At 37.8% G+C, this 20,053-nt stretch overlaps 1 protein-coding gene across 2 annotated transcripts in view; it reads left to right on the plus strand.

Moving 5' to 3' along the window:
- The window catches only part of LOC121321863 (cGMP-dependent protein kinase 1), a 168,897-nt gene that overhangs the window by 11,739 nt on the left and 137,105 nt on the right, over nucleotides 1-20,053 (plus strand). Inside the window, exons 1-2 of one of the 2 annotated variants that reach the window (XM_041261160.1) lie at nucleotides 4,662-5,226; nucleotides 17,713-17,879. In XM_041261160.1, coding sequence (XP_041117094.1) covers nucleotides 4,916-5,226; nucleotides 17,713-17,879 — 478 coding nt within the window. In that variant the 5' untranslated portion in view covers nucleotides 4,662-4,915. Of the gene's footprint in view, nucleotides 1-4,661; nucleotides 5,227-17,712; nucleotides 17,880-20,053 lie in introns of those variants that run through there. The other variant, XM_041261161.1, reaches the window with a different exon arrangement.

A 20,053-nucleotide genomic window follows, 5' to 3' on the forward strand; every position in this document is an offset into this window, starting at 1 on the left:
TTGTTTAAAATGAACTAACTACAATATACATTCATTTTATGTACATAGCATTACTTTCCAGAAAAAACCACCAGCTTCACACTATGTAAACTGTGATATCTGTAATATCCAGTATTTAAACAATCATGATTTAGTGTACTTATTAATGCTTCTGAAAGAAACATGCATAGTACATTTGCCTGCCAGTTACTTAAAAACTATTTTAAAGGCAGCTGTGCCGTGTCTGTATAGTGAGATGTGAAAGATGTAATTAATTGCACTGCAGAGGCACTGGTCTTAAATAAAGATGCAATAGTGAGTACTTACCCATTCCGATCTTTCATATTGAGGGGCATATTTTATAAACACTTGAGTTGAATTGAAACTTATAAACCTTATGAAAACAGAAAGTAAAGGACCTAATAAGGCAACTGGATTCCTGACACACTGTAACAGCTGTTTTGTTGTATTGTTATGTTTATTTCAATGATTCTGATACAGTTGGCTGATTTTTGGTTTGAACCTTTTTTCCTAGTTCTTTTTTTTTTTAAAACGTAATCATCTACACTATTATTCTTCTGTTATTTGATATTTGTAACAGTACTTTTTTTTTTTTTTTTTTTTAATATCAACAACATTCTGGTTGTTTGAACCCTGCATGACCTCATTACAATCATTGATTGTACTGCATTCAAAATACACAGCAGCAGAGAAAAGAACAATATATGTGCATTTCAACCAAACTGACCTTTTATTTTTACTGTTGGAATTATTAGTCTAATAAATTGCTCAAAACAAGCTGGCTGAATAAACCTGGATATGTTTATATGTTATCTGTGCTTTTGACACCCATATCTGGTGGTCCATTTGGGATGAAGGAAGAATTCCGACGCCATGGGAAATACCATTAACAACATGTTATGTCATGCGATGACAATTCAGAACATGTGACATTCAGGGAAGCCATTGATAGTATTGTTAGGGAAAAGCAGAACACTAAATATATTCTTAATATTCAGTTCTTAAAATAGATTGAGGGTTTTGACACATTTTTTTGCCTTTACACATTGGGTGTCGTTCCACAGTCAGCTTCCAGAATGGCAAGTTGGCTAGATATTTAAATACACAACTAACATTTCTGACTAGCATGAGGCTGTGTGGTCCAGTGGTAAAAGAAAAGGGCTAAGAAGCAGGAGGGTTCAAATCTGCTAAATAAACAAATAAAAATAATGAATTCCTTCAGGGAAGTTGGTAGAAATGTGGAGCAAAGTTTTCTCATAGACTTATTACTTAGAAATTTTGTAATTTTGTAGTGTTGGATAAGGCGCCTGCCAATGAAGCTGTATGTCAGATCAGCTGTCTTACACATTGTGACTGAAAATGGATAACGGGTATGCAGCTTTGTACAGTATATTACAATGTATGTTTCAAGGATGCCATTTGCAAAACAAACTACTTTGTCAGTTGCATCACATTTTTAATGCTGCTTTTGTGGCTTTTTTTAATGACATCACAGTTTCCGTTCAGTTTTACTTTTTGTAGATCATAAAAATACATGAGGGATACTGTTTTTTGAATGGGATAAAAAAAGGAACCTCTTTATTTTATAATAATTGTATAATACCACAAAATAAAAACATGTAGTGCATCAACACTGTTATGAACCTAGAGCTTATCTGCTGTTTTGTAGTTTGTGCATTTTATAGCCCCACCCGACTGAAAAAATATGATAAACTGCTATTGCTCTATAGATAATTCCACTTACATGATATGGAAGATGTTGGAAATAAAAAATCAAATATAAAATAAAAAATAATGTTTTTTGAAGCGTTAGTGGACAGCTGAAATAAGTTTCATGCTATCCCAGAGACGGTTCACTGCAGGTGTAAACATAAAAATTAAATTGGTTGTGACAGGGATTCTGAAGAATCAATATCATTCTCAGCACTGGCTTAGTGACATTCTTTTCAGGACCGCTCCCAGCTTTCAATCTCTTTTTTGTTTATCAATCTCTTCATCTCCACGTAGAATATATCTATATGCTGTATATGTACTTGAGACGTTGTTTTATTTACAGGGCTTTGTTTGAGCTTAGGTCCCATAGTGTATAAATCTGGAAGTCATTTGTGGTACAGTACTACCGTAAAGCAATATAGGTGTTCTGTATTCTAAATTCTCACCATCAAAATTCTTAAACTTTTTTTATTTATGATTTGCATGTGGCCACCAGGACAATTATTTTAGCTTACCTGATTTTAAACATATTGTAGGCCTATATTTTTTTCACCAGGTGGTTTGAATGGTTGGAAATTATTGCTGTAATTCATACATCAACTTTTAGCATGGAAAAAAAAAACATTTTAGTAAATGCATATATTGTTTTTATTTTTCATTTGATCCAAGTCAGACATCAAGAACATATCTTCAAATAATAATAATAATAATAATAATAATAATAATAATAATAATAATAAAAAAACACTTACTTTTTTTATAGCCACTTGATTTTTACTGTTGACCACAAGAGGGCGCTTTTGATCCTTCCCAGTTAAGTATTTAATCACCCATTCAAGCAGATTTGAAGCTATGAAGTCAAAACTGACCTATAATCCGAGCATGATTCTGTACTAAACACTTTTAGTATTTACAGTATTTTACAGATTACAGCATTTTTGCTTTCTTTTCAGGTAGCTGCCAATGTGTGATGCACTGCAGTTACAGATTCTGACCTGTGTCAGTGAGATGAGGCTAAAAGCCCTATAACCACACATTCATGTACATAAGATACTTGCTTACATTGTGTGTGATGGTCACGTACTGCCTAGCCTTCACCCTGTTACACTGGATAACAAATAGTAATAATTATTCTCCACTTAGCTAGATCAGGATATCTTTCTGCATGTGCGTCATGTGCGTCTTTAACCAGCAGCAGGACATTCCATTTAAGAAGTTGTTATTTATATACAGTAACTAGTCAGTTTGTGTTGGCTACCCTTTCATTGCCTTCACACTGTTACTAGTTAAATAATAAGTTACATTAGTCCAAAATAAACATGACCAATAATGTTAAGTAAAGTCTGGCTGACGACTTGCCATCGCACGTGCATTCGAGTTTGGATGTTATCATCTGAGCCCACAATGCAAGCATATATAATATTTCATAAAGAGAAGAACATCAAGTACACATTTAGAAAAGAGGATTCCTGTGGCTGTTCTGTATACAATCAAGAGCACGATTGTCAGCAAATAATAGAACATAAACTGTTCCCTGTTGGATAACAACTCCAAATGGGTAGTGTATGGAATTTCGGCAACTCTGGAGTGAAAATGACTTCCAATTAAAGGGTGCAGCTGAAAATTGGGTATGTTTTGCAAGTACATACTCTACAGGGAATCTCTGTGGACAGTGGTGGGGAGGTTTGAATTTTTTCAACCATCATTTATTAGATTTTTTGGAGGGTTATAATCAACACAGCATATTTCAAACAGCTCCATTACTGTTAGTGGTAAATTACGCTACACAATTGTGTCGCCGGCAGAAGACAATGGTTATCTTTGAAGCGTTGTTTTAAAATAGTAGGTCTACATTCTAGATCTATTGCAGTGTGCATGATGTAACCCTGGCAATAGGCCGTTAGAGCTTGGTTATTAGCCTGTGAGCACTTGACTGCATTTCAGCGCAACTGGTAATTGTTTCAGAGCATAGAAATTAATGTCACAGAATTTAAAGGTGAATTTTAAAAATAGATGCAGATTATTTTTTTGCATGTATTAATGTTTTCGCATCATCCAATTGATCACGTGTCACGAAAAACGTCATTGTCCTGGCAGTTGCCCGTGTTTTTGTTAAAATTAAATGGAAAATAAAATTTAAATAATTTACTCGCAGTACTATAGCTGACATTTCCGATCACTGCAAAACGACATAAAATTAATTTTAACTATGATCTGTTCATTATTAGACTAGCGGTACACCAGCTGGAATAATGTTCAATATTGTAAAATATATATTTAAAAAAAAAAAAAAAAAAAAAAAAAAAAACTGTTCCCCTAATTTCAAATATGCCCTATCAGGCTGAAGTTAGTACGACACTAGTAGCACACCCTGCTAAATAAAATAAATAAATAAATACAAAATCAAGCGAATATCAATTGAAATATCGCGTTCAAAGCAGTTTTCCTATTACATGACCATATGTAAATTAATTAATTAAAAAAAAAAATCCAGAGATGATTACAATTATAAAGAGGCCGTTGGTATATTCAAATTAACCTGTCCTATGAGTGACACTTAATTATTGTACCCCTCTCTGATGTCTGGTAGGGCCTGCAGTACGCACTTGTTGATGGTGCCTTTTAAAATGAAAGCAGTACACTGGTGTCATTGCATTTTTAAACAAAGTTCAGACAGTTTATGATTACCTACCGTGACACTGTGTTGTGTTTTTTTTAACTTATTAATTTCAGAATCGGTTTCAATTACCGTACCGCTTGTCAAGAAGTGAAACTAACAGGGTAGCAAGACGTAATTAATGGCTTTGGGTGGGTTGAGAGATGTGTTCACCAGCGCCTGTGACTCCTTACCAGTGCATTGTCCTTTGGCATCCTGCAGGCGCCTCACTCGCTGCAGTCTGTGTCACAGCGACTGACGTATTTAGAGAAAAAACAAATACTGCGTTGTGAAACTCCTCATTCTGACGCTGCAATACTGGAGAGGCTCGTTTTATTTTGGTGGTGACTTTCTCCGCGTTACCTCCGTTTTAAATGATTTTGCAATACCTAGATGGTATTCTTGAAACGGCGCAGGCTTAGCCACTGAAGTTAAACAAGGCTGCCGTAGGATTGCTTGTAGGGGAACTGAAAAGTTCCTTCAAAAGTAGCAAAAATACTTTTGGAAAAGTTGCTATTGTTCAGGAAGCCGTGCGTTTACAGTGCTATGGGTACATTACGGGATCTCCAGTATGCGCTGCAGGAGAAGATAGAGGAATTGAGGCAGCGGGATGCGCTTATTGACGAGCTGGAGCTGGAGTTGGATCAGAAGGACGAGCTGATCCAGAAGCTGCAGAACGAGTTGGATAAGTACCGCTCTGTGATCCGACCGGCTACACAGCAGGTCCACAAACAGACGTCGTGCGTCCTGCAGGAGCAGCAGAGGACTAAGAGGCAGGCGATCTCAGCTGAGCCCACCGCCTTTGACATTCAGGACCTCAGCCATGTAACCCTACCCTTCTATCACAAGAGTCCACAGTAGGTTTGCAAGTTCTGTAGAATTTATATCATTTATATATATATATATATATATATATATATATATATATATATATATATATATATATATATATATGTTTGCGCATTTAGTGTATAATATTAATAAAACACAGTTCATGCAGACACAAGCGGGCGCGCACACACACCATTTTGCTCTTTAAACCACGCTAATTCTGGCATCGTCTAATTCGTTTTCTGAAACAATTACCGATATTGTTTGAACTTTGCACTTTTAATTTTCTACAAACGAATATCTCGTATAAGACAATGTATGTTTATTTTTTTCTTTTCTTTCTTTCTTTCTTTCATTCTTTCTTTCTTTCTTTCTTTCTTTCTTTCTTTGAATCCTGCGATATTACATATCATATCTTGTAGTTTTAAATTAGACCCCCGGCCTCAGGGTTTTCTCTTCTTAATCTATCATTTAAACCTCCCAGAGTACTAAAAAGTTATTGCTATTACATGCATTAAACATGACAGAGCAATGAGCTTGGTGTTCAGAGACCGTTCTAGTAAGCAGATAGGTTGTTCCTGTTTCTGTAATTAGCATCTTCTGCTAACCACCCGGCAAGTTCTATTGTTTTCGCTGTCATGCGTTTAATATACTGTTCATTCACCCGAACTCTTCTACAGTGAGCATGTAAACTGTCATTGTGTGCTGGAAATCGTTAATCCAGCATGTAGCTTCAATTGACAACATGCAACCTTTGAAAAACTTCAAGCAGCAGTGTCCCACAAGCACTTTCCTATTTAAAATAAATATCTCCCAGTGTCTGTTTACTACACCCTTTCATCGTTTAAACTTCTGTACACCAGACATTATTGGCTTTGTCTGTCTGCTTATTGTCTGTAAAGTAGTTTAGCTGTATACATGCAGTCTTATTATGCATGCGCCTGCTAGTGCCTGCAACAACAGCTTATGGATGTCATCTGTCAGCTCAACAGTAGTTCAGGGCAGCAAAATAAAAATGTAAACACATAAACAAGGGTATCTGGTTTTACCCACAGGCTGTTTTTGTTATTCACATCTTTATACTAATAATTAGTAAATTACTGTTAAAGATGGTTATAGTGAGGTAAAAAGAAAGACACTGGCTAAGCTCCAAGGTTATCTCCCCTGACAACCAAGATACAGGGTGGTGCTCTACCTTACACCCTGTACTATTATAAATTAAGTTATTCAAAATAAACAATCAAAACATATTTATTATTGTTACAACAGCCAGGATTATTTTTGTGAAGGAGGAAGCAGGCTTTTTAAAAGGCTTTTAGGTCTGAATTTAAGAGACTGGAAAGTCATGTCTTGTTTACTTTTCCAGTAATATATATATATATATATATATATATATATATATATATATATATATATATATATATATATATATATATATATATGTTAAGGGCGAAAAACCCAGTGGTCTGGCGAGTCTGGTGTTGCCTGGGCCAATCTAGTTTCACCAAGGGCTTCTGGGTGAATCCAGAAGTTACCACTTTTTTTTTGGAACTCGCCCGCAGCCAGTTTCGCCAGCTTCAGCATTGATGCTGGGCGAATCTGGTTTTGCCTATGCCAGTTATTTGAGTTTTGCCCTTAACTTTTACAAAACTGACAAATAAATATAGAGAACTTTAAATTAAAAGGAATACAAATCTAACTTGCATGGTTGTGGAAAATTCAATAATGCCAGTGGTTTTATCAATCACTGGGGAAACATATCACACTTTAGAGTTATAAATATAAAACATACCAATGGGGCTACAATTCTAGGAGTTATTTTTTATGTTATGCCATGAAAAGTTAGTTGTCAGATCTTTTTGTTTATTTTTTTGTCAGTGCATTCTATTGCTAAGCACACTGTGTATCATGTGAAATGGATTATATTTATAAAATAGGGATATTCACAAAATGTGGCATATTTTAATATGGAAGTAAACTTTTTGCTTCAATGAGGATATTTGAATAGAGGAAGAATGCACCTCTCTACACCCAGCTCACCTGTTGGCAGAGACAAACTTTATACTGCCTTCTTTCTATCTCCTTGTAAAACATTACCTTCAAATGAATTAAGGGTGGTTCTTCTTAATATATAGAGGACATGGTATTCATGTCATGGGTGGATGCAGTGATAAGAAACATACTTTTTGGTGAGTTTGTAACCCTTCCACCACACACATAGCACATGTTATTGAGTGTATTATAATCTGGGGGTATGTCACTGATTGCTCGGGTGGGGACGTCAGACCAGGAAGAGAATGGACTCTGTCTGGTGCAATGAAGGTGCTGTTGCGACGGTTTATGTAAATAAAAAGTTTAAACAAAACAAAACACTTTTCCAAAACAAACAGGCACATTGGCAAAAACACACACTAAACAAACACTAAATACAATAAGTATTGCATTGGTATTAAGCCAGCACGAGTAGCAGTTGTTGGTATTCTTTATCTCACTTCTCTCGTTCTCTCCACACTGAACAACCAACCCCAAGTGAGTGATTAGTGCATCTATGTACAGCTGTGCCAGGATTCAATTGCTAATTAATCACTCACTTGAATCCCAGCACGTGAACTAATTTATGCCATCCCCGTGCTCACATACTTTAACATATTTTAATCTGCGTGTGAAGTGATTGTGCAACCCCCGTGCCTAAATACAAATATACATTATATCACATTATATCCCATGCGCCAATAATACCTACTTTGTGGCTTGCGATTCGATAAAGTTATTAATATTGAACATAGTGTGCACATGGATCACATTGTAGAAGTGTTTAGGGTCATTTGTTTGTTATTGCATCTTGTTTTCAAAATGATACATACATTATTTGATTAAAAAAAAAATGATACCTCCAAACTGGATGAAATTCAGTTTCTCATTCGGAGTAATGGAAGCTGCAGGTTTAAGTTCAGCTTTCAAAAATACACTAAATATAATAACATTGAAATATCACGCTATACAACACGCTATCCATTTGATCTGTTGACAGCTTGTGAAGACATATGTGGTAAGTTTGTAGTCACCTTCCATTCACCCTGAATCACTTATTGATTACAGACTTTAAGCTTGTGTATATTGACAGCTTAATAGCCCACAATCGCTATTATTTTCTGACAACAGTGTTATTACATTTCACAATACATTATACACATAACAAACATGCAACCAAAATATTATCTACGAAAGGATTAACTTGGTACTATTTGAACAGCTTGTGCATAGAATCAGAAGATGTTGAATTTGTAGAGAAAAATTACCCTTCTTTGCCCTGTAAGCCTGGATACTGCTAAGATAAAATCTAGAGTTATTGTACGGTAGAAAACGTAAACTAGCGTCTGTGCTTTACATCCCAGAAACTTATCCCTTAAAGTCTAGGAGGATTCAATTAGTTGTATAAGGATATATTATTCCATCCCAGTTATATTTCTGATCACTGCATAATATTGTCCTATTTAATTAATGGAGCTGTTCAGTCCTGTTGATTCTGTTTATGAAAATCAGGCATGGTTCACTTCATACTGTAAGTGAGGTTAAAGCGCCAAGATTCTTAGTCATATTTGAGTCTGATTTTATTTCATGGAGATACATGGAATTGCCTACATCAAATCCAGTGGCTAGCTTTCTGAATAGTAATTGCTTTCTAATTATAGTACAAATAAGTAGGTCATATGTTATGTTTCCCATGAATACAACTTAACAAATACATGGCTTGCAGAGTTTTAACAGTATATTTTACTGAATTAATGTATTGCTGTTTATTATGCAGCTTCCACCAAAACTGATTGAACAAATCACAAAGAAGACACATACCCTATATGTATTGACTGAGGGGTCAAAATTCATATTAACCCTTGTTTAGAATGATAAGTGGTTTGTAATGTGTTTCAAGTTTAGTACTGAGTATACTGTAGTTCTTCACCCTTTTTTTAGAACCACTGTCCTCTTGGCTGTACTGTGTTAAAACACAATTACCTTCTGGATAGAGAATGATGGCCTTATTCTCAGTACATGTAGGCAACTGTAATGTTGGGGCACCACTGATATGTATTCTCTGTTGAAATCTGAGCTAACTTGTCTTCATACTATTGCATGAAATGGAAATAATTTACTGTTTTAAACATCTCCCAGTTTAATCAAAAATGTCTATCTGTAGTTGCACTGTGCTTATTTGTATCTACCTTTACTTAATTGAACCTTACAGTAATAACACTGATGCACATTTTGTTATGAAATGTACTTATTGAAAACTAAACTTAATTTACCTGAATCCAACCCTAATTTGAATATACAGTGAGAATAAACACTGAATGGAATTAAAACTGTGAAATGATTATATTTGTAGGACAATTCTTTCTGTCTAAGACAGTGTCCTTGACTAATTTTCAGAGGGGGGCCACTTTTGCCGATAAGACTTCAGTGCAAGGGTCACCACACCGCTTTTTTCACATTTGTGTATTGTTGGGGGCTGCATGTCAGGGGCCGCACTATAGTCCACCTGGGGCCACCAGTGGCCCACAGGCCTTGCAATGAAAAACACTGGTCTTAAGATGTTTCCGTGATTGGTTGCCTTCTTCGCTCCATTATCTTTATGTACGTTACTTAGTATTTCTAGGATATCAGCAGCCAATCTTTGGAAGAAAAATACAAAATGAAATGAGCAATTTAATTTGAAAACGATGGAATCTTTTAAAAGTGTATATTTCTTTTACTGTAGCTGGCTGTGTGTTTTTTTTAAATATATTACCTCTGTGAAATACCAAATACAGTAGCAATGCAGTGCAAAAAAATATATCACTGTTAATACAACGACATATCAAATTACAAAATTGAGAACTACTGTACCATTATGTAAAAGACTCATTATCACCTTCTTACCCTTCACTTCTCTTTAACTCAGAGTTCAGAGAGAGTTCAGTTTCTCACATTTAAGTTTGTGATGACTGATACTCAACGTACGGATCCCTGGCTTCATCACCGACACACTCTCACAAGTACCTTTCGTGGTGTTTGGGATGAAAAACTGTTTTTTTTTATTGGTGAGAAGCAATGCAGAAACAGCTTTGAGGGAAAAAGGATAATTTAGTGTGAAATTTCATTAATAAAAAGATAACAAAATGGTACTCGACAGGAGTACTTTAGTTAGAGTTAATCCAGTCTCGGAGATACATTGAGAACAACAGAGGGGGAGTGCTTTGATTGATGAAGGAAAGGTTGAGATCCTGAATTATCAGTTCCTCCCTCGCTCAGTGCTAAAACATGATTTTGCCTGCAATCTAGCAAGGCATAGTCATTGATATAGAAACAGTCGCCTTTTTAACCACTTCAACTGGAAATTTGCCCAAAATGGTCCATGGCAAAATGAAGCTAAAGCTTTCTCCCTTAGTGTTCCATCTGTCGTCTTCACTCAAGGAAGTATTGGACTCTGTCTGCCTAATGTTTTTATTTTATTTCATTGCATTGCACAGTAAATTACATTTAAAATAGTATCATGTTACCCATGTATGTTAAGAAAGTATTGACAAGTAAGTTGCCAATTGAATGACAATGCCGCGATCTTTTCCATTGTAAGGATCTGTTACATTTCTATAGCACGTGGCTGGGTTCAGTGATGCACAGATAATAGCTGTGTGATGTGTAATGTTATTTTAGTTTTAATATATTTCAAAACTCTTTGAGTAAATCTTTGCTTCACTTTGAAGTCCTGTGGAAAGTGTCCATCAGGTCCCAGGATAAAGAGACATAAAGTGCCGTGAAAAAGTATTTGCCCCCTGTCTGATTTTCTGCATTTTTGTAATTTTTTCCTATTGAATTTGGTCAGATCTTTTTGTGGGTTGTAGTAGTATATGGAGGGAGACTGAGAGAAAAAAAATGACACCAGTTTGGTGCTTCTTTCATTTGTTTGATGTGCAAGGTAATCAAACATGCAATCTTCAGGAGTGAAAGTTATTCCCCCCCTAGTTAACTCAACCCAATTAAAGGGATAATTAGGGTCAGCTTTTGAATACTATGGTTAACCATCAGGCCTGATTTGGGCCAGCCATGCCCAATATAAATCTGACTAACTTTGGCTCTTACTATCAGAGTGAAGTTGTCAGCACACAGGTTCTAGAGGTACATCATGCCACGATCAAAAGAAGTTCCTGAAGACCTCTGGAAAAATTGTGTTGATGCCTATCAGTCTGGAAAGGGGTACAAAACCATTTCTAAGGCTCTGGGGCTCCACCAAACCACAGTCAGAGCCATATTGTCCAAATGGAGAAAGTTTGGGACAGGAGTTTGGGACAGAAAGTTTCCCAGGAGTGGCCATCCTGCCAAAATCTCTCCAGGAACAACATCCCTAGAACAACATTCAGAGCTCTGCAGGCCTCTCTCGCCTCGGCTAAGGACAGTGTTCATGACTCCACCATCAGAAAGACACAATGGGCAAAAATGAGATTCATGGCAGAGTAGCAAGGCGGAAACCACTGCTCACTAAGAAGAACATGAATGCTCGTCTCAAGTTTGCCAAAAAGCACCTTTTATGTTAAAACTTTCAGACTTTGTTTACCACATGCTTATTAAAAAACACTATCTGGACAAATATGATATCCACATTCCACAATAACAGCTACCAGGTTATCACTATTTAAAGCAGCTATTTAAAGGCATTGTCTTTTGGTACCGGACAAACATATTTCACTTTCTTAATCTTTAATTATGACACCACAGGGTGATGATTGCAGCAGACAGAATCTCAGAAAGAAGTCTTGTTTTTTCTTTTTTTTTTCTTTTTTCTTCTTTCACATTCAGTGTTCAGCTACCGAGTTGTAATTACATTCAACAGAAGCCAGAAACAATTCTTCACAAGCAAACATTCTGCATGGAGCATGTTATATCACATTCATGCATGTTTAGATGTTTGCAAAATGTGCATAACAGAGTAGAAGAATGTCCCAAATCTTCATGGGGCAAGGACTGCAAAGCTCCCTGGGGGGGGTGGGGGGGTGGAGAAAGCCTGTGTGAGCATTATTGTGGGTTGTGAAGAGGATATCTTAGACACAGACGATTTAAAGGAAACATTCTTTTATTTGATTATTGGAATAATATAAAACATGCCTCTCATTTTGAGTGATGTTTTTTTTTTTTAATTAAATATTTTTAGTAATTTAGGGAAAATGTATTAAAAAAAAAAAAAAATCTTAGTTACCATTAGTAATGTAATTTACAAAAAAATTGACATGTAGAATAAACACACACTGTCACATTGGGTAGCACACGCAAGAGTGTACTGAGTCTCCTTTGGGTGCCAGCGAAAAACAAAAAATTTGTGCTGATGGGATTACAGTTGGTGCATTTTGTTTTGTTATTCCCTGCAGGGGATACATATCCCCTGGAACAGGAATATCATGGAGTTACCGGACCACCCACACAAGTCACACTTAAGTTTAATATGTATCCAGAGTAACCACTTACCCAGTTGTGAAACTTAAGCCCCTTTCAAATTGGCATGCTCTACCGAGTAGGATCCAATATCCCACTGCTGTCACAAGCAGGGTCGATCTGGCAAATACACATCACGTATCAATGCCCCGGAAGCAGCTTGTTGAGGATGCTTCCATCTAAGCTTCTCTGGACTGAATCGTCTGGCTCATGGGGTGCCTCAACCAATAAGCTTGTTATTTCATTGGCTTACAAATGTCCGTCCTGGATTGTGTTGCTCAACCCGGGTAAAGGCGTGTCGACCCACATCCTGAGGTACGTGGTTTCACACTATATATGATTGTGTGCAAGTGTGAAAGGGGCTTAAGTGCGCACATTCTGTATAATGGCAGGAGGGTTCAGTTTGTTTAATTGCAGTACAGAAGGGTCCCACATCAAATTAACTAATGGTCCCAAACTAACTGGTTCAGATTTTTATGATATTGTATATGAATGTACCCAAAATATTAGTTCTAAGCTCTCATTATTTTTTATTTGTACAGTTTTTGCACATTCACTAATGGTATTGTGTGGGCTTACTTGCATCTAGATACCAAGTATATAATGTATGTACATTATTTTGATCTACTACAGTTAGGCAAAACTGCATTTGTATCCATCTCGAGGAGACTAATACATAAATCTATTTCTAGGTCAGCCATTTTAGTTTTTTTAAATACAATAAAATAATCATGTATGATTATTTTATTACAATATTTATAAAAAACAAAAACAAAATGACTGACTCAAACTGTCATAGAAATGCCTTTCTGTATTGCTATAGGGGCTAGTCTCTTCAAGAATTGGTTATAAATACAATTTTACCAAATTGCATATAATACTGTAGATGCTGTACATAACTTAGCTAATAATATTTACAGTGAAACCACTATTTGCTGTTCCATCAGTTATTTTCTGGATACATGTAAACCTTCCTAAACAGATTAATTCTAAGGAAATACCATTAGGGAGTGTACAAAAAATTGGGCTATTTTTAAGAGTAAAGGCCTCTACACACTGGATGCGATGCAACAATCAAATGTGTCGTAAAAAAAAAAAATCATGAATTTTTGATGCGGGCCATTCGCACTGCTTGCGGTGGGACAGGCAACACTGAAGAGACAACAAAAATACGATAGGTAGGACTTTGTCACGTGGCAGCCAGGGAACTGACCAATGAGGAACAGCTTCCCTTAGTAAACAATGGCTGATGAAAAGGTCGTTCTTGCAGCATTAAAATACCCAGAGCAATACTATAAACAACGCAAATATTATAAAGACACGGCAACGAGAAGAACACCTTTAATGATAGTACCTTTAATGATAGGTGGTGCTGGCTCAGAGTGTGTGTGTGTGTGTTAGAGAGAGTACACAGAGAGAGAGACAGTGTGAGACTGAGTGCACACATGTAGTTTGCGATTACTTAACCCAGTTTATTGACTGTACAAGTCGTAGGGATTATTATTGTTTTCTAGCATGCCGATTTGTGCTCGGATTAATTTGTTGTGAACAGTTCAAAATTTTACAATTCTCATTTTTTATTAGACCAAACATTTTTTAATTGTTGTAATAAAAAAACATAGTTTTGTAACATTAAGAAGCACAATTGTGTATTTGCTATTTCTTTTGGGTTCTGGAGTGCTGAATGGATGGTATTTCTGGCCTGACATCCACTTTGAGGGCTCATAACTCGGTAACCTTTTACCTTGGGCCACTGACATTGTACATGTAGTCTTTGTTGTTGTTAGATAACCTGGAGAAACCACAGAGAATGTGATAACTGCAATGGTTCATGAGTTCATGCAGATAAAGTGTGGCATTTCTATTAGCTTCATTGCACTTTTTTCTACATTTGGCTCCATCACATAAACACCTGTTGTCACCAATAGTAGGTTGACACATGATTAAGCTGCAAGAGCAGTTCTGTGTGTGCAGGGAGTACTTAGAAGATATCTTGAATGCTTTGAAGGGTCAGACATCCCAAACACGGCGCCTTTTCAGTGCTTGCTTTTACCTATGAAGGGCACAACCCCATAGTTATAGGCCCATAACATAATGAGAGTTGAGTGCTTATATTTTGGGATTCTTCCTAAAACACTTCCATGTACTGAGACGGAGAGGTGAGGAAGATCCTAAAATTGTGGTCATTTGCTGAGAATGACCCAAAAGCAAATTATCGGCCATAATTCTAGTTCTAATCTAAATACAATTTGAACAAGAACACCTTGGATGTTATCATATTTCAACAGAAAGAAGTAGAAGCAAAAAAAAAAAAAAAAAAAAAAAAAAAAAAAATGAAGCTTGGGTTTTTCTGGCTTTGAATTTGACTTTTGGCTTCCGTCCTTGGGACAGCTTTTTAGTTTTTACCGGTAGCACTAAATGTATTTTCCATCTGGTTTATACCACTAGCAGTGAAGGATGCTGTTAAAGCTGAAAGCTAATCATTGGATTTTTTGTGAATATAAACTGTAGTTGATGACATCCTGTTAGAAAATGTAATAGCTTGAAATCAAGTTATCTGCCGTCTCTCATCTTACAAGACAATCCCTGGCAAAGTAATGGCATGGCTGTATTAGTAAAACAAACACAGAAAGAAAGTCCACTCTGATTGCTCCATACAATTCTCATCTTGTACTTCATCAAAAAAATCAATAGAAAACATTTGAAAAAAAAAAAAGTTCTACACACTTATATAATTATAATATTGACATTTGGTTTCTGCAGCTGTTATCAGTGGTGGAGAGTCAGCATTTAAGAGTGTCTACTAATGACCCTTTCCTCTCAGAAATTCAAGTTCTGTAAATGCTGTATTGTTATCCATTTTGTGACAGAAAAAAAAATCATTAAACTGGCCTTCAAATTTAAATCTCTTTGGAGGTTTTTGTATTGCATGGTATACACCATCAGTGGGTTTTATGATCTAATAGTAATGTGGTGACAGTATGTTCATTAAATTAGGGGAATGATCCACATCCCAGATTGTGATACAGACCTTGAAATCCGAATTGTCACTGTGCTCCCCAATGGTCATGCTGCCTGTCACAGAGTTAAATGTTTCTAAGAAGCTGTGCCAAATTGTTGGAACCATAGAAACGCATCTTTTAGGAGACATCTATTATTTTGTAAGGAAACTCATGCATACAGGATCTGGACAAAATATGTGAAACACTTGCCTTAACACGAACATTAACGCCCAGATTATTTTCTGAAGTACACGTGACTATTGCTCAAGGCTTAAAACCTGTAATTCCTTCAAGGTAGTTTTGGGTTGGAAATCTAAATTGAAGTCTGTTCCCCCAGATGTGCTCTCTTGGGTATGAGCACCTTTTATTATTGATACATGCATGAAAAAAAGAGTATGAGGGACAGCCCGTTTAGGGTTAACACAGTGTGTATAACAGATCATATATGTTTCATTCCTTTTAACTTTTTACAAAACCCTTCTTTTACAGTTTTAAACGTAAATACATGACTGGCTATTGATATCGATCAGTTCCCAGTCCGTGCTGTCTCAGAGGGCAATATATTCAGATGGCAATATATAGCATACACCAAATAATTCCATCATCAGTCCTTCTTAAATTACAGTTTGACAGTATCTTCCTGTGTTAATAATAGCCACTCAGCTGAAATGCAGTGGAAGAAGTAGCCAGTGAAATTAATGCTTTCCACGTTCAAGACTATGGTTAGAATTGTGATGAAGGGACCTCAAAAGTCATGACATTCAAGGAAGCAAACACAATGCAAAGAACAATATCAACTGATGGAAATAACAGCTGAAAGCAACAAAAGCTGAAAAAACGACAGTTCACTGGTGAAGTCACGTGGACTACTCATTGTAACAAGCTTTCTTTTGTATGCTATCATCTTGCCACCCCCAATGTCTGATGTCTTTCATCTAGGAAGATAAGGTGCTGTGTACCGTTATTCACATCACCTAAAATTTTAGGCTTGAGACATAATTTAGATCTTTTATCATCACGTAATCAAAGAAACTACAAAATTATATCAGAAAACTATAGCAGTAGTATTTCATGTTAGATTTCAATTTGTCAGTTTTATGTTGAATATATTGGACACAACGAAGCGGTTTGCAATTAAATATGTTAACGTAACATTATTCAGCTGGTTTCATTCGACTTTATGAAGCAAAATGAATTCATTCAGTAGGGTGGTGCAACATTTTTGGCCAGAGCTGTAGGCAGATCTCTTTTTTAACTAAACATATAACAGATATTTTGTCCTGGTAACACTATTTTCAACATGAGGTTAAAATAGAGGACAATAAGAAAATGGATCCATCATTTTCAGAGGTAACAGTTACAGCTGATTAAATTTCTTAGAAGACCAAACACTTTTTAAATGGTTGTAGTAGTAATGGTGGCATATGGAAGAGTTTATATAGAGAGTGCTTCAGCTCATCACTCAGATAATGTATTTAAAGTCCTGTAATTACAGGCATCCTAGACAATTGAGGCGCAGATCATGGATGGAAATTGCTTATCTTTTGATGGCATGCTGTATAAGACGAGTCCCCTCCAGATATTGACGTAGCTAAGTCAGTTTATTACAGTGCAGGAGCTGAGAGCTATCGTTGATTGATTTCTAACAAAGTTACTGGTTGCAGGGCAAATTCAAAAAGATGTGTCTCTGATCGATCATGAGGCTGCAAGATCTGTTATACACTTTTGTGGGAGTAAACTGTAGGGCTTTAGGTTTCAACCTTTGAGGGTTTCCTATTCTTGCTTAAGTATGATTTAAATATTTGACATTGTTGTAAGTGACTCTGCAACTGATGCATAGTTCACACACCCTAGTCTCGTGTCTTACAAAGCGCTTTGATGGTGGCCCACTATGAAAGGCGCTATATAAAAAAAAAAGATTATTATTATTTTCTGAACTTGAACACATTTCAACCTTACTGGCAATTATGATGACAATTGTTCTAACCTACATAATGTATTTTAAATATATCTCTATATAATTTTGTGTTTTGTTTGAATCACCCTCAGGTCCAAGGAGCTAATCAAGGAAGCGATTCTCGACAATGATTTCATGAAAAACCTTGAGCTGTCTCAGATCCAAGAAATAGTGGACTGCATGTATCCAGTTGAATATGGGAAAGACAGCTGCATCATTAAAGAAGGGGATGTAGGCTCACTGGTGTATGTTATGGAAGGTATGTTTTGATATTAGATTTTTTTCAGTGGTGTCTTTGGTTTCAGCCAACTGCGTGGGGCATGTGCACTATAAAGATGTCAGACAGTTTAGGTACTTCATTGGAAAGAACTGGATTATCTGATTATATTGAAAGCCGAGTAGATGAAGGTTATTGTGAAACCCCTTAGGCCAGTAGTACGTGTAGGAAAAGAAAGGCTGATAATGGGCGAAAAAGAATGTATATGGTTTCTGTAACTTTCTATTTTACTCTCATGCAATCTTATAGTCTCCTAACCAGAGTTTGAAGGCAGTAATTAAATGGTTGTGTTTAAGTTCCACACAAGGAGGGGAGGGGGTTCCCTTTCAACGACCACCACTACATTAGGTATGGGCTATTCCTGCCCTTTGGGTAGGTACTGCCGAAAGGCCCCTTCCTGGGATGAAGCATTCGGTCCCGCCCACCGAGGGAATAAAACCATCACTCACAGGAAGATCCTTCTCTTTTTCCCTCTCAAGACGGTATGATAAGACCTCTGTGTTGAGCTGAGCGTGTTGATAGAAAATAGCTCCTTGAGTCGATTCGAGTTGGTTGTATTTCCCTTGCATTCATGCTGAAAGCTGGCTTGCCGCTTTCCTGGAGTCCTTTTTGCCTTTCTGTCTTTCAGCGGTCTCCCTGCTTACGTAGTAGGCCACTCTTTATATCTGTCTGTCATATATGAACGACTGCCTGTGCAGTCATCCACGAATGATTATTCTTCCTGAGAGTACACGTGTCCTCCTTGGGGCTAGGCTTTGCCGTATCCCCACTGTCGAGTGACCCTTCCAGCCGCGCTGTCCTCCACGGGGCTAGGCATTGCCACATCCACACTGTCAAGTAGACCCTGCCGGCCGTGCAGGCCTGCCCACCTCCGTGAGTCGGGCCCTGTAAACAAATGATGTACTCTCTCTCCCTTTACTATCTTTCTACCGTGTTTTTTGCTGTCTGCTTAAACTCGCCCACCGCGGCTTCGGCCCTGCATCCCCCCCAGTACACATTACGCGCTGACCAGGTGTGTGACTTGACCATAAGGTTTGGGTAGGCACATTGCGTAGCAGCCTCCCTGGTGCTGCGGTACTGTGGCGCATGCATAGCCCATGATATATTTATCTCGGTGCACAGGTACTTAGTGTAAGCGGCCCATGGTGCCCAGCGCCTCAGCGGTAGTGCACAATAGCACTGCACGGTACTCAGTGCTCGGTACGCACAGTGCACATGGTGCACACATACTAGAACCTCTGCCACTTTAGTGTGGTAATGCACGATTCTGCACTGTACGCAGTGCACGGTACTCTGTGGCTGACACAACCCAGAGTCCCTGATGCGGATAAGGCCGTCCTTCTAGATGCACCCATATCCCCAGGACATACTTTTGGGCGAGCTGTGTTGGAGATACTGTAAAAATCACACTGGGAACACAAGGTGTCCCGTCAGGTGGCCACATTGCTCCCTCCCCGTGCCTCTGCATTGGGTAGGTTCAGTCGTTGGCAAGCTCCCCAGACTCGAACTGTCACCAGAAGAGGCCCAGTCTCCACAGCTCCACAGGGTGACCTAAGTCATTGCCTACACGGCACATCAGCAGGTAACCGAGCCCAACTGACAGGCAGAGGGAACGCTGTTCGTGGTTGCTGTGCAAGTGAGCCATTAGTCTCGTAGACCCCACCTCCCACGGAGAGGGATACTACTCAAGGTACTTTCTGGTACCCAAGAAAGATGCCGGCTTTTGCCTTATCTTGGACTTGAGGCTCAACCATTCGTCCAGAGCACAGAAAGTATCTGCGCTTTTCCTTTCAAGAAGTGTGTACAAGTTTGCTGTGCTGCCATTCGGCCTCTCCCTAGCTCTGCATGTGTTTTCAAAGTGTGTGGACGTTATCCTGCCTCCCCTGCGGCTGCAGGGGTTCAGAGTAATAAACTATCCCGATGACTGGTTGATCTGTTCCGAAAGGGAGCATTAGCCCACATGGCAGTTGTGACAGAGCATCTGGTCAGGTTGGGCCTCATCATAAATGATGCAAAGAGTGGGGTTACACTAGTGCAGTGCACCGCGTACCTGGGGCTCCAGCTGGACTTCACTACGATGCGTGCATACCTGTCGGATGACAGACTATGCAGGGTTGCCTCTCCCTGTTTCGACAGGGATCACAGGTCACCCTCAG

This window comes from Polyodon spathula, chromosome 10 (assembly GCF_017654505.1).
Source record: "Polyodon spathula isolate WHYD16114869_AA chromosome 10, ASM1765450v1, whole genome shotgun sequence".
Classification (NCBI taxonomy): domain Eukaryota; kingdom Metazoa; phylum Chordata; class Actinopteri; order Acipenseriformes; family Polyodontidae; genus Polyodon; species Polyodon spathula.